The following is a 15,918-nucleotide window of genomic DNA, read 5'->3' on the forward strand; positions in this document are numbered from 1 at the left end:
ACCAACTGAGAGCAGGATAGAACAACAGATACAGAAAGAGAGGGCAAAATGTCTCATGAGCAATTCTCCGCCACCCTCGCCTTCCTGCTGGAATAATTGCTTAAAGTATTTTTTTTAATATTTTCTCCTTGTTTGGCTCCTGAAATTATGAAAAAAAGCCCCCTCAACACTCACGAATCCTGGATGTAGGAGGGAGGCGAGGGGGGCAGTGGTAATTCAGCCGTCATTAGCTGAGGTGCTGAAATGTTTTTCCTGCTTGGGCTGCCGTCCCGCCTCAGTGTTTGTTCCCTTTGCAACTCTCGACACTCATCACCCCTCTCTCTTTCTCCTGGCGGTGCCCTGTTTAGGGCAGGAAGCCACCGGTGATCGAGCATGACCCGGGGCTGATGGCTGTAGTGCTCCCACAGCGCCAGATACTCTGCAGTGTGTAGGGAGACACTGCCACGAATATCCAGCTTTAAGTCATTTATCTCCTTTTGAGTTTTAAAAGAAAGTTTCTTTTTAGAATTTTCTGGAGCAGTGTGCTTTATTTTGCATTGTTTCAAGGAACTGAGACTGATTTCAAGGAAGTGCCAGAAGCATGTCAAACGTCATTAAAAATGAGCTGAATTATTCCAGCCTCAATAATTGTGTGGAAAATAAAAATTAGTTTTTTGACAGCGGGAAACTGTCAGTGGCATGAGATCATTTCACTGGTTTAAGTTAACTGGCAACAAGTGTTATATAAATTCTTGAAATAGGCCTATATACATCATGAAATATAAATATAACTAAATTGGCATAAAATAAGCTGGCTATTGTTTTCCAAAATCCAAAGAAAGATCAGGCTGTGTGCCAGCCCTGTCTTACAAAGCAGATTTTGATTTTTAGTTTACATGAAGTTTATTGGAGAAAAACAAGACAAAAAGAAGCATACTGAAAGACTCTTGAATGCACAATGGAAATGAGAGAGTGCTGGGGAAAAAAACAACAAAACATTATTGGAACGTATAAGAGAGATATCTACAGAAACATCTTGGAGAAGAAAGTAAAAGTTAATATTAAATCTGTGAAATTCTTTTGTTCTGTTTCCAAATTCAAAACTTGTCTGTGTTCCACAGTTCCAGTCTGACTGCCATCCGTTGTTGCATGTCCTGTAATTTCATACACGTATCGGCAAAATGTCAACTTTTAATGAGCTACAGCCCTGTTTTTAGCTTTGTGATTATGCATTTTTCAGATAATCTCCTGGGTATGTAAATCATTTTCAATGCTTAAAGAAACATTTGGCCCTTATTGTGGTTTATTAATTTTTTTTTTTAAATACTAGGTTTTCAGTGGGCAGCGAGGATGCCCTAGCTTCTAATGATTAGACCAAAGTGTATATTTAGTAGTCTATTATGATTAGGTAATGTGGAGGGAGGGCTGACCATGCTACATGACCTGTTAAAATGTTTGTTGTATTAGGGCTGCTAACATGGTTGTCAGCTGGCATAAGGAACATATAGCTGTGGAAGTGTCAAAAAGGGGTTTAAAAGGATGATAAAATTTCTCTTTCGCCTCTGCTCTCCGCTCCTCTCCTCTCTCATCTTTCTAAAAAGCATCCTCTCTTTGAAGCCTGCGATGGGAAGAGGGAGCGATTAAAGCAGTCAGCAAGCAAATTAGCATGTCAAAAGGCCCTGAATCAATACCCCAGCTCTCTACCAACACAGCCCTGCAGTCCTTTCACCCCCCTCTCCCTCTTTCCGTCCCTGCCATTCCCCCATTCCTCCGGCTGTTTCCCTTCTTCTTCCTCCATTTTCTCCTGCACTCCTGCACACTCTCCCTCTTGCTCTCTTGCCCCTCTCTTTCTCTTTCGCTCGCTTGAAAATTTTTGTTCTCCCTCTTCCTCCAAACTCCTGTCTTCTCCTCCAGCCGACAGATGAAGAGAAGAGGCAGAGTTTGTAAAGAGAGATGGACGGATGTATGGGCGGAGAAAGACGGATACAGGGAGAAGTGGACAGCGATCAAGTGGGCATGGGTGGACTGTTTCAGAAAGAGAGGTTATGAAAGAGAAACAGGGCCTCTGCCACAGCCTTTGTGCTGAAAGAGAGGGAGGACAGACCTCTCTCGCCAAGGAGCGCGGAGGAGATGGAGATGAGGAGGCAGGGAGGGAGGCAGAGAGAGAAAAAGAGACAAAAAACATAGGGGGAAGTGAAGTGGAAGGAGATTTAGTTCCAGTCTGGCAACCGTGCTTTTTCTACACTTCATCCGTCGGTTCACCATTGCACCGCAATCCCTTTGATCTGGGGCAATGTGTTACTGATAGTGAGGACTGGGTGTGTGCGTGGCCAGACAGAGAGTATGTGTGTGTCTGAACCATTATCTGTCCTATATTTATTCTGTGCATCTGTTGCAGCAGGCATATCACATGCTGTATCATAAACTTCTATTAACGTTCCAATCGCGTTGCGTGATCTGAGCCCAGAGACAAAGCAGCCCAGCAGCTCTTCAAACGGACGGCCAACTCTCCCTCAGTATCTGACAATGGGAGGCTGATTGCAAACACCTTGAAAATGTTTTATCGCTCCCCCTCTCTTTCCCCAGCTGATTTCTATCTTAAGCTCCCTCCATCCTGCCGGGGCGATAGTAGGTGGTCTTATCTTCTCTTACGTCGTCATCCTTTTTTTCAGGGAGCGCAGAGTTCAGTGGCCAAATCAAAGGCTGCTCCGTGGCAATCAGTTAGGGGTTATGACAAAAAGCCTTGCAATAAAGGGCTGCTCTGCAATCTGATGTGCCCTGAGACTGGACACAGTGCCCATTTTAATGAGCTGAGATCCCCTTTTTCTAATCACAGTGGTTGAGGAAATGACACACTGGCTCATTCTCCCTGGAAGAACTCACTGTGTGATTTGTATGTAGGAAGAAGTATGATGAACACAGGCAGGTTGTTGCAAGGAAAGATAGTTTTATGGAGGTATTTTGGGTATTCAGGGTTTCGTGGTGAAAATCCTGTTCATTATCGACATAGTTTGGAGCACTTCCAAGGCTTGAATGGCCATAAAACTCTACCGGATGAATCATCACAACAATAGATGAACAGCTGCATTAGAAAATAGCTGATTCGTTGATTAAGTTGAAGGTACAAGCCTGTGCACGGAAAAACATAACCACAGTCAACTTCTAAAGTGTATTTAGGTTAGAAACATCCAATCACACAGTCTCTAATTCTGATACACGTGGCGCTAATGGTGAGCTGATTGATGGCTGTTGCCAGCTATGAGGTCACAGAGGTTGGGACCGCTGCAATTATTTGTTTAAAAAATGTAGGGAAACCTTGTTACTTTATGCGACACAATACTGTTGACTCTATTTTGTTTTCATGGTGACATAGATGTAACCAGTTGTGCACAACCTACTGTACAAAAACGCAACATTACTACAAGATCATTGGCTACTCCAAAAGTGGCCTTACACGAGGTTCGTGGTGATGAGGGAGCGAAGTCAGTCTCTTCTGGGTCATTGAAATGTGGGGTTCATAGGAAATGTACAGGAAATGAAGCACAGAGGGATAGTTGTATGTCCGGTCCTTATTACCAAAATGTTTCAGTGACACCTCATTTATTCCTTTAATCCATTAATGAAAAATACTTCTTTTTATGTGATTGTAAGTAAGAATTACATTTACAGTATTTTACTTGTTTTACATGGTGATGATGATGATGATGTTAATTAGTGAGAGCTGGAGGTGCTTTTAGGACAGAGCTTCAGAGAGCTCAGAGTTTCCCCTTGCGTCCAGTCTTTACATGAGGCTAAGCTTATCAGCTCCTGGCTCTAGCTTCATATTTAGCATACAGACATGAGAGTAGGATCAAACCTCTCATGTAACTCTCCAACCAAATAGAGAATCAGTATATTCCCCAAAATGCTAAACTCTCACACACATAAATGCACCTATCCTTGGTTTCAGCCCAGCAGTTTGAGATCAGGAGGCTGACCCCTTGCTGCGAATACATGTGTATCAAACACACCATGGGGTTGCCTATGAGGTGTAACCTCTCTGTGGGAGAGCTGAAATGTAATTTGGGGATGTGGAGGTCTTGCAGCATTGAGCTGCAGATGTCCAGCCAAAGGCAAAGGTGTGACCATGCTAGGGCACGTCTCTGGGATTAGAACCTTGATCCCCCCCTGATCCGCAGTGAGCTGTCAAATACTGCTGGAAGCGGAAGAAGAAAAAAGACGCAATCCCTTGAAGGCTCACACCTTGGAGGAATGTAAAGGGAAGAAGAAAGAGGAGAGAAAACAGAGAAAGACGGATAGGATAGAGACTGAGAGAAAGTGATTGAAATGAAATGGAAGCACATAGATATATCCAAGTAGAGCGTGAATGTGTGTGACAGAAGGAGAGTGTATAGAGTAAAGAAGAGAGAAAGATGAATTGACTCCTGTCTAGTGGCCCTGATAAATGGCTGGAGATGTGAAAGGTGAAGTGGGGGGTTATGGGTACAGACGGCGATCGCTCTTTGAACAAGCCTAGCGTGGTCGTGTCACAACCTCTGGCAGCTGCGGTTGATATTACCGTCAATTTCACTACCTGTGTGTACCGTAGGGTCGTTTCACCTGACTTTGAAGTGTTTTCATCAGAACAACTTTAAGCTGAAGAAAAAGTCTGATATAAAATGTTGATAGCACACTGTAGATTATCCAGAGGAATGGATAGTCTACAGAACTGACCTTTTAAGCTATTTAAATGGCAAAAATAGCTATGTGGATTGTTTGTGTTTGGAGTGTAAAGTTACAATATTGGCAGTGTTAAACAAGAGAATAAAGGAAGCCATGAACACATTTTTGGCAGCTCTGCAGGGCATCAGGTGCTACTCGAATCACCAACAAAGCTGCCAAGTGTGCATCACCTTAACTGGTGAAAGCAACCATACTGATAAGGAGGGATAACTATATATAAATAATAAGATAAGGCAGGAAGAGAGCAGTAGACATGAAAGAAGGCGAGAAGTCCAAGAAATACAAAACATACCCCAGAAACTCGACTCTGGCCCTCTTCCAGAGGTGCCCACACACTTACTTCAAAGTTCCCCGTGCATCTGAATCTCACGGCCCTTTGTTTGCCTCTTCCCATCATCACCATGCCTGTGTGTCTGTCCTCACATCAAAGCTAAAGGCTAAGACGTTACACGTTAGCAGAGTAACTCTGTCTAAGCAGCAGCCATTAACCCCAAGCTCCTGTTACATACCCTGCAGCCCCCCTGCAAGGCCAGGTTCAACTAGCCTGGGGTTAGGGAGGGCAACACACACACCCAACGGCAACGTTAGTGGACACACATATATGCTATTAACTTAGGAATGCACAGCCACATCATGCAAAGCCATACCGTGCGAACAGGAGCGGACACAGTTTCAAGCTGGAGGGGGTATCGCTTCCAAGACAGCAATGACCTCAATGCTGTTTTCAGAAAGAGAGGGAGAGAGAGGAAGGGAAAGTGGTCTGGAGAGAGTGAGGCCTGTGTGACACCTGGAGAGGTCAAAGGTTAAGGCAGTGACAGCCACAGTGGAGACCAACAGACCGTCATTGGGCTGACATGAGCTGTTGAAGAGCTAGTGACCCAGGAAAGTTTTTATGTACTCTGGACTGAGCGCAAACACACACGCACACACTGTGCATATGACTGCATGTATTCACACACACAATGCAGAGGCACGATGGTGTTCACAGTATTCTCAGGGACATACACCCTCACGCACACACACATGCACAATAGAAGGTGCTTTGAGGCCCCAGACAGGCTGTCGTCTCGTCTGGGAGCTACAAGTAGATTACCTAAACAAACAACCTAAAAATACCTTTCTTTTCACCCATAAGGCGAACCTTTCTAACCCCTCCTCATAACCCACCAAGCCGCTTCTGAGAAACTGACATGCAGGTCGGTGTTAAACATGCCCCCGAGAGCACAGACAACTAATGTAGGCAATTAAAGTTTTTGTATGCGTGTTTCTGCACAGTGTTGACACATGTGTGCACTCTGATTATATCACATGTGTGAGGTGTGTTTGAACGTGTTGTGCTTTTTTATTTGATTTACTACAGGGATGTAGTAGAGCTTCCAAAACTCACTTTGATCAGCTTTGAAAGTTAATGTAAATATATTGTATGTATGCCACTTAAGAGTTACATCCATCCACTAAATAAGGCATGCTCTCTAATGCAACTTTTTTTTTTTTTTTTTATTTTAAGTTCCTTGTCTTAAAAAAAATCCCCAACTTTAGGTGACTTTTTTTGTTTCCAAAGTTATCTGGATAGTGGGCTATGTTATAGGGAAGTAATGGCTTATTTTCACTCCAAGGTATATGTGATATGGGTTTGTAGTAATGACATCATACTGCAATCATTTCCTATCACCACCTGAGGTCACACACCTGTGGAAAGCAGGTCAAAAAGGGAAACATTTAGAAGCGTTTTAGAGCTGGATAATAAACTGAATTTATGAAATTAAAGGCATAATGAATCAACCCGAATTTACTTGTATCTCAATTTTCAATAAATATTGATAAACTGACACCGAGCACCCAAGATCTCAGTATGGCGTAACGTGTAAAATATATATGCATAAAAATTTATTTATAAAAATAATGTAATTGTTTGGTGGCTCTAAAAACTTAATTAGATCTCCTTGTTTGGAGCTGATTAATCAACAGACGGAAAAATTATCAGCAAATGGATGGAAAAAATGGATTCATTGTTCACATCAAGCTAATCTTGTATCACAATATCACATCTATTGATTTATTGCCCAACTCTAGAAAGTGTACATATGCTGTGCAAGCATAAATAAAAGTACAGTTAACACAAAATAATGTGACAAATCTATTGTATGCATTGCACTGTGGGGGATTTCAGTGATTTATTATGTATTGGTGCTACAGCGTGGCACGTGTTTACAAGTTTACACTTGTTTACAGAATTAGATATGAGGCCCCATTGAGACTGCTTCCCTATCGCTTCCTCTTCCTCTTCACCTATTCTTAGTGTGTGTTTATGTGTGTTTTCCTCACACATCCTCCCTTTTCCTGCCCCATTCTCCTTGACTCACTGCAAGTAGAATAGTTTAGCTCTCCCGATTGTTTAGCGTTGTGAGCGTCCCCTCGCACAACATCATTAGCATACTCCCCCACCTCCCACCCCAACTGAACTGAAATGCAGTTCTGCGTGCTAGATGCACTGCCTGCTCACACACACAAACACGCCGATGCACACACATGTCCAACATGTGACTCGAGCCTCTGTAGACCTTGGGGAGATTGGATCAAGACAATACCTTGACTGAGTTTGTTTACCTCCCATTATCCCTGCTGCACTCATGTCCCTGTGCTTACCCTGCACACACCAAGCCTGTTTGGTGGATGTGTGTGTGTCTTTGTCTGTGTTCGCATGTGTCCATGGTATTGCAAAGTGCATCTGTGTTGTCCAGAGGGCCTTTGAAGGGCTTTGTGTGCATACCTGAGAGCGTGCAGGTGTGCAGAGGTTTGTAGGCCTCTGTTTGTGTATATATCTCTGTCTTGTTTGCCTTGAATTATTGTCCATTAACCACCTGCTGTGCAAATCTTAGGTTACAAAAGGTCCTTAGTGGGTTGGCGCTAAGCCAAGCTTTGGGTGGTGCCACCCTTGCTGACCTGGCATGGGTGCAAAAGTGGAATCTGAGTAGCCCCCACCCATTGTAGCCAAGTCAAACAGTATTTCACCAAACAAAGATGGATCTGTTTGCTGACGGTACTTCTCCCTGTTCTGTCCATCCCTTTAGTTTTTTTTTAGCTTCTCATTCTTTTCCTTACATTCACCTTCAGTACCCTGGTCTCATTTTTTAAGGAGTGGTCTTGTTCAAGTGGCTGGTTGAAATGCTAGAGATTGTTGCGATATAACCATTGTACTAATATTCCTTCTTAAGGCCAGGAATTAGGTAGGAAGTTGAGGCCTACGTGTCAATAAGAACGCAGAGACCTTGGCTCACAGGAAGTCTCCAGAACAATATTTGAAGTTTTCCAGTTATGCAATCCAAACAGTAACAATATAGGTGGCACCACAGTATGCTCCTAACAAAAATGGCTCTATATTAGAGCAGAAAATGATTTGTTAGGCTTGTCTATTGAAAGAAACCTTGATATTATGCTAAAAACTGCTTCAGTAAGATTTTATACACGGTCAACACATTCATGGCAAGAAATGAATTATGAACACATATAATGCTGTGAATTAGCACATTTTAGGTGGCACTCTGGTGTTGAATTTGGTTGATCAAAAATGCAAGACATCAGCATAAAGGAACAGCTGGTTGTCCTCAAGTTTTTTGTTGGCTTTAGATTATTACTGTATGTAAGCACACTTTGCTCTCAGTGTCTACTTTTGTTGTAAATATAATTTTTACAGCATGTTTTGCTCATCTGCTTCTTTGGCTGGTGTCAGGTACAGACATTTTAATTAGGGCAGTGTCTTGGGTGGCTCCTGTGTGATGGATCGGAGCTGCTAAAAATACAGTTATAAATCATCCAGCATTTGACAGACAAACTGCTGGCAACTCTTGCACCCCCTGGCTCTGGCCACCGTCAGCAAAGCTGCAGTGATTGTCAGCAAGGTTGCCTTGTGTGTTATTAACATCGTTAGCCTCACTGGCTTTTGTTCTTAGCCTTCATTAACACCAGTAAGGATGTCAACCCAGATGTCACTACCTGACTTTTTTTCAGTTTTGCATTTTAAAGAATGGTACCACTAGTATGGGACCTTTTCCCCCTGGGTCAAGGTCAAGATGTGTGACTAGTGTATGTCATCAATCATGGTGATCAGTTTCGGTGGCCGTGTGTCCCTCATCCATCATGCTGATGGGTTTCGCTGGCCGTGTGGCTGCATGCTGCCGTCAGGGCCGGAGGTAATTAATAACCCCAGTGACGGAATTAATGAGTTAACCTGCTCCACTCTCCTGCTGTTCCAGTGACAGATGCTAATGGTCAGCAGCTAGTTATCCATGCTAAAATGCCAGTGGCTCAGGTGTATATTGATGTGGATGGTCTTTTATAATCTATATGCGTGTCTGGGTGGGAATGGAAATATATACATCCAGGACTTTTTTTTAATCCAGCCTGGGACTGTAGCCAGGGGGTAAACAAAGCACTCTTGGAATAGTAATCCTTTTTAGCAGGAGTCTCACCTGAGCAACAAACTGCTTTCCACAGGGAGAAAAAGAGAAAAAAAGAGATAGAAGAGACACAAAGGCAGAGGGATATATCAGAAAGGCAGGTTGAATAGAGATCTTTGGCTCCTCAAGGTGCAGGAGAAGGAGAGACTCTCCTTGCCCTCAGGTCCTGAAAGCTGATCGCTTCGTTTTTTGAAAGAGCGGCTTTGTGAGCATTACTGCTCCTCTGAAGAGCGCTCGCTGTCTGTTATGACTAAAAAAGAGTGACCGAGTTTTCATCACCCAAAGAAGATAAAGTGCCGCCTTGAATGGAGGGAAAATGATGCAGTTTGAACTTAATTCTCCTTTTTTGATTATAAAAAAGGCAATTGTTCTGCCTGGGCAGGCCTAGTTATTGTGTGCCGTGTGCTGGGTGTTATATTCCTGGGGTTTTTGGACGGCTATTGTAGCGCAAGTTTGCGCTCATGCTTTCAGTCCCCAGTGTATTGGAGACTTTGTTGTGTAGGCTGCAGAATAGCTTGCCTATCAGGCTTTGCATACAGGTCACTCAAGGTGGGATGCAGTGGGTGAGTGTGTGGGTAGATGTGGTTTTATTCGGCTGCAGTGTGGGGAGCGTCCATGGTTTTTCAAAGCCTGGTGTGTAGGTTGTTGCTACTCAGAGGAAAACTTATCTGGGTTTTAGTTGGCTCGCGTGTGTGTAGCTAACATTGTATCATTAGCTTTTGTGCACCTCTATTTTTTGCGCACGGCTGCGTGGACGGTTTTGTCTTGAACAGAAGTTGCCGTTTTCCCCTCCCCTCAGGCAGTACAACCAATTCAGCCAGCAGAATCTCCACCACACGGACAAAACTACTCATTAACTCCCACATCCCTCTCCCTACACCCTTGCTGCCCCCGTTCCTCCAAACGTGCTTTAGCTTAGAGACAACAGGGATGGGGATGGGGCGGGGGAAAGACTGACAAAAGGGAAAAAAGACTAAAGCCAGAGAAGAGGATTGAATGAGTGAAAGAGCTGCTGGGGGAGAAAAGGGGGAAGAATGTGATGTCCTGGTCTATGAGGGATTCCATTTTTTGCCTTTCCAGAATAGAACAGTAAGTCACCAGTCTCTTTGTCTGCCTTTGATCTCTCAGCTCAGGGATTTGGCACCTGACAAACCCCTCTCTGTCTGAAAGGAGGCCTGCCGAGAGAAAGCCTAGGAGAGTGGGAGAGCGAGATAGAGGGCGAATGAGAGTGAGGAAAAATAATATAGGAGAGTTGGAGAGCGACGGGGCGAAAAAGGAGACAGTATAAAAAAATGGTGTGGAAAAATTGGGTTAGACTTTTGAGAGCTGTATGAGAGGATATGATGAGGGCTTCTCAGCTCAAATCCCATAAAAAACTAAACGCATGTGTGTTCATGTGTGTCTGTATTTGCGCCTATGTGTGGGTTTGCCAGGGCTGGCCCGGACAGTGATAAATCCAGCGAGTCTTAAGGGAGATTCCTCTCTGAAGCCACGGTCTCTTGGACCACCCACTACTGCGGTCTCTTCCCTCACACACATACTGACACTCTTAATAGGAAGCAAATTCCCCAGCTTTACTTGGATATCGACCTCTCTTTTTTCCCTCTACTGTTCCTTTCTGCAGGGCAGTCGCTGCTATAAACAAGCCCTCATATGTTGACATCACATATTCAAACACCGTTTCTGAAATGCAGAGATTCAAACCGCATATGAAGATGCCAGAGGATGACTATGGCAAACAGAGATTTGGAGTTGGGCAAAGAATTCTGGGACAGCCTGTTCGGACTCTGGGGTCAGCCTGGGACAGCTTAATAATTGATGAGTGAAAAACTCATCAACCGTGCACAGTTTGAGGTAGCCTGCTCTTAGACTGTGTCTCTTTAAAGAGGCTCAGACCCAAAGGCTGTGAAGCATGGGACTCAATTAACTCTCCCTCCAGCTTTTAGCATAGGGGCATCATCTCAAACAGCTGGTTGACCCCACTCTCAACTCTGGACACTTTCCTGGTCAGCGCACATGTACAAACCCTAACAGCAACTTTGTGTTTTGTCACCTGAAGCGGTCACAGCCTCTTAAACAATACCCACAAATCCCAGTGTCCCTCTGTCTCTAGTGATCCGACTGGATGTTGAAAGATTGCTTTAAAGATAGAGAGATAACACAAAGCCCATCCCAACTAATCTCCCCTTTTTTTGAAGAAAAGAAACGGAGGCTTCACGCACCCCTGCAGGCTACAATCAAAGGGACCCTTAGCTTAGCGTTAGCGAGTGAAGCGGCAGGGATTTAGCCCTGATTGACTGAGTGGGAACGGGCAAAGAATGACTCAGCAGGTAGCAGCTAGCCTGGCTCGGTTAATGCCACGCCAGGCTAATCCAGCTGCTAGAGAAGTGCGGCTGCGGGGCAAAGAGCCTGACTTTATTACGCCTCCAAGAGAGGGATTTCCCTGTATTTTAGGGGGTTTGTGGATTTCTTTTTCTGTTTGTATGTGTGAGCATGTTGGGTGATTGGTGGAATGCGTGTTTTTGTTGGAGTACAGATCTTCTCTTCACTGTGGTGTGTTTGGATAGGCACTGATTTGATTTCTAGTGCGGTGAACACATGTGGGAGTTTGTTTATGTGACTGTTGTGTGTAGGATCCACTGATGGATTTATGACTATGGCATTTAATTCCCTGCATTTTAACTGTGCTTTTAGGTCTGGGTTGTGTATGTGCTTATGAAGACAGGAAGACTATATGTGTGTGTACAAGTGGGATCACTTTACCCCTTCAGACTATAAGTGTGTAATTATCTGATTTACATTGGTATGGATTTACCCATCTGTCTCCAATGGGTCTTTTAACATCATAACAAGACAGACAGACACACACACACACATTCACACACACCGCCCACTCTACCAAAACCTAAGCCACCGACCCTCCGGCCTCAATACCATTTGTTGCCCACTGCCAAGCACACAGCGGCCTTATTGATTGACAGGTTATTTGGTCCAATCGGTGTCGCGACTGTCTGCACCGCACCTCTCAGAGAATTGTTCTTTTGTCCTGCTCTTCTGGTTCAATGCTCAGAGGGTGAAATATAACCCTGCTAGGTTTCCCCGGCCATTATAGAAACGGGTAGATGAGGAAGAAACTCTTGAAACACGACCCCTCCAATCAAACTGTCACTCAAAAGAAAATCGAGCACTGTCGCCAAATGCAGGAAAAGTGTCACTTGGGTTACCACTTAAGACTGAGGTGTGGGTGTAGGTGTGGGTGTGTTAGAGAGAAAACAGCCTTGTGAGAGTGACAGAGCACCTGGAGTGCCAAGTGTGGTGGCATTTGTTTGTTAAATGGTCTGAAACGCCAATGGCTTTGGTTTCATAGTGACTCCAAGTCTTGCCAATAGAGCATAGCTTAAACTTGTGAAAAAGACAAGATGTAGTTATTTGATCTTTTCTCTTGTGTGGAAATAGCACCCTTTACTCCTGTTCTGCTGTTTTTGATAATAGAATGCAGGTTCGTGAGAAAGGAGAAAGGGGAGAATGCACTAAAGATGGAAAATTAAGACAAAGTGAGGGGGGACTGGGGAGTGAGGTAGAGGCCTCTGGGCAACATATTGTTTTGTTGATGCAAATTGGGGGAAAATGGGCAAGATCACAGTTTTCCATTTGAAAACTGCAATTTGATATCAAGTACAATGCTATTGCAACACCACCTTTGTATCAAAACCTTAGACAGACACTTACATCAACTTCATTTGTGATACTTGTGCTGGATGCTTTTATTAGAGATGGAAATGTCTATCTGACTAAAAACCTGCAAAACTAATGGCATTCCCGTCAGCCAGTGTTTTTTGTGGTAATAAGCAAATGTTAGCATGCTAACTGGCTAAACTAAGATGGTTAAAACTGTAAACATCACACCTGTTAAACATCAGCATTGTCTTTGTGAGCATGTTATCATGCTGATGTTAGCATTAAGCAAAAAGCCTACGTATAGCCTTGCAGAACCGTTAGCATAGCTGTAGACTTAGTCTTGTCTCTAGAACCTTTCTCTCTAGTTTAAAAGTCCTTTACATGATATACTTGTATGACAGGTTAAAGCAGTACCCAGCTGATGTTGGCATCACATCTAACCAAACCTATCCTCCCCTGTGTCCTTGTTGTCTTTTAGCCTGTAAGATTGGTTACTACCGTGCTTTGGCCACTGATGGCTCCTGTTCCAAGTGTCCGCTCCAAAGCTACTCCGTCAGGGAGGGATCAACCTCCTGCGTCTGCGACAAGGGATACTTCCGCTCTGAAACGGACCCGGCGTCCATGCACTGCACCCGTAAGTAGACCAACTTGCAACGCATACAGAACATTGTAATACACAATATGCAATATTTGACCAGTAAGCCATGACGGGCTGTGATTTACAATGATTTGTAAACAGCTTAAAATATCTTGCTAAGCAAGTGCTAGTAGCTCACTAATGTTGTGGAAAAGAAGACCTAACACATATACTGAGTGATTGCTTTTGCCTAAACATGGTCAGGGATTCTGTATCTCTCTCCCTCTCATGTAATGTCAGCCTGAATAACCCCCTCACACACCGAGAAAGTCTTTCTACACACACATAAAGCAGGCGGCTGCTGGTTTAATAGGTGTCTTTTGATTCCAGGTGGTACTTAGTGATCAGTCATGGTGACAGAGAACTAATGAGGGTATAAACCGCGGCATCGCAGACTCAGAGACCACAAAACAGCAGAGGAAGGCGAGGACGATAGAGAAGGACAAATAGAGATAAAATGTTAGCGGAGATGCAGGGAGGTGACGAAAACAGTGGAAAAACAAGGGCAGATGGAAAACTGGAGATGTATGCAGAGAATGGTTATGATATTGTGATAGATTAAGGGGTTAAAATGCCACAGAGAAAGAAAAGGGAACCAAATACAGGAATGCATCGAGCTGAGGTTTTTATTTCTCAGTGTGCGTCTCATATTTGGTCCACCAAGCTATGAGTCAACCACTGGTGAATGAGGTCCTTCCAATCCTCCCCCCGACTCAACATGACTGTGATAACAAATATTGTTAACAGCCCTGTTGCCTAATGACACCTCTTCCTTTTTTAGACTTCATTCCCTCTCTGACTCATAGATCTGGGAGTTCATAGTGTTAGAAATACACACAAATTAACGCACATAACACACAAAGCCTTACACTCTCATTTCCCAGGAAAATAACAGCATTCGTACTTACATATGACAGACGTTTGTATGAGGGAGCATGTGTCCTAAAACAGTTTTAACATCCAAAACATCTGTTAAGTTGCTTAGCTCATTGTTGGCTCGTCATTTGGCCCAAATGATGTGTCAAGTTCCTGTGGATTCATCACTCAGCAAAACAGTTTATTGAATCAGAGCAGCCGAACCCCTCCTGCATAACGCTTAACTGTCTAAGCAGCATCAAAACTGAACGGCTTCTAATTATTCCCCTGCCATATAGTACCTATGCAGGATCATAAACAATGCTCTATTTTGGAATAGTTTTAAGATTAAATAAAATGTGTGCTTCATCAAGATGATAATCTGCAACATCCTTGATTGTTACATTTCGGCTACACCGTTGGTGCTAAATGCTGACGTTTCTAAGTATCACTAAAAGGGTTTAAGAAAAGCTTTTATGTCTTGCGTCATAGAAACTGCCAATAGAAAGTAGTAGAATAGTTTTTTGTTTATGTGAATATGTCCCATCGCTGCAGCGATGAGTTGATTAATCGATTAGTCCGACAGAAAATTATTTGCCAACTAGTTATGATGGTGATAGCTGATTAATCATTTAAGTCAGTTTTCAAGCAAGAATGTCAAATATTTATTGGTTCTGGATTTTCATTTAGAATTTGCTGCTTTTTCTTGTCATTAAAATAATTTTAATACTTTTAGGTTTCAGACTGGTCAGACAAAGTAAGGCATTTGATGACCTCACTGTGTGTTATTTTGAGAAAATAACAGATTAATCAATCACCAAATTATTTTTAGTTGCAGCCCTATAACAATGTCTTGCTCTAAGGCAATGTGGGCAACCATTGCTTTTCTAACCACTTAATAGGGAACATCATCAGTATCAGTAAAAGTTTCGTTCATCTGTGTTGCTAATTTTATTTTCAAAACCTGTTTTTAAGGTGGATTTTTGGATTGTTTGTTCTTTAGTAAACATTTTCACCTATTTCTATTAAATAGATTTACCAAGAGTACTGCCTCACCAAGATTAAAAAACTGTTTTACAGGAGCATCCTGGCAAAGAAAGCTGCAGCACATAGAGCATGAAACAAAGAGGTTACTAAATAACATAGACACGAACAAAACATAAACATCACAAACTTTATTATTGTTATTAAACATTAATAAACAGCATTTCTACTATGTCAAAGGCCTACCCCCTTACGGTTTTGTCACGTATTGAGTTACTACCCCTCTTTTAATGAATGAGCTTGGAGCTCATCTATTGTCCTGTTAGTCAGTATGGCATTTACGTACGGCTGCTGCAAGCAACAGCTGTCAAAGCTCATTACTTGGCTCATTTTATAGGACCATGCCATGCCATCTCTACTACGTTCCTAACTCCACAGTTAAGAACCAAACATTAGCGGGACTCTCTCACCGACCTTTGCCCCCGGCTCGTCAGCCGATCAACATTTGATCTTTGAACCCTCACCCTGTCTGTCGTCTGCTGTTTTCCTTCCTCACGCATTTTTTTTTGTTTTTTTTTTTACTTCTCACCCACATGGTAGAGCTCT

The 15,918-nt window shown here is 43.2% G+C and overlaps 1 protein-coding gene across 4 annotated transcripts in view; it reads left to right on the forward strand.

The window, feature by feature from the left end:
- Nucleotides 1-15,918, forward strand: part of epha4l (eph receptor A4, like) — a 54,154-nt gene that overhangs the window by 9,439 nt on the left and 28,797 nt on the right. For all 4 annotated transcript variants that reach the window (XM_046073174.1, XM_046073175.1, XM_046073172.1 and 1 more), the window contains exon 4: nt 13,315-13,470. In XM_046073174.1, the coding sequence (XP_045929130.1) occupies nt 13,315-13,470 (156 nt within the window). The remainder of the gene's footprint in view (nt 1-13,314; nt 13,471-15,918) is intronic.

This window comes from Micropterus dolomieu, linkage group LG17 (genome assembly GCF_021292245.1).
Source record: "Micropterus dolomieu isolate WLL.071019.BEF.003 ecotype Adirondacks linkage group LG17, ASM2129224v1, whole genome shotgun sequence".
Taxonomy (NCBI): Eukaryota; Metazoa; Chordata; class Actinopteri; order Centrarchiformes; family Centrarchidae; genus Micropterus; species Micropterus dolomieu.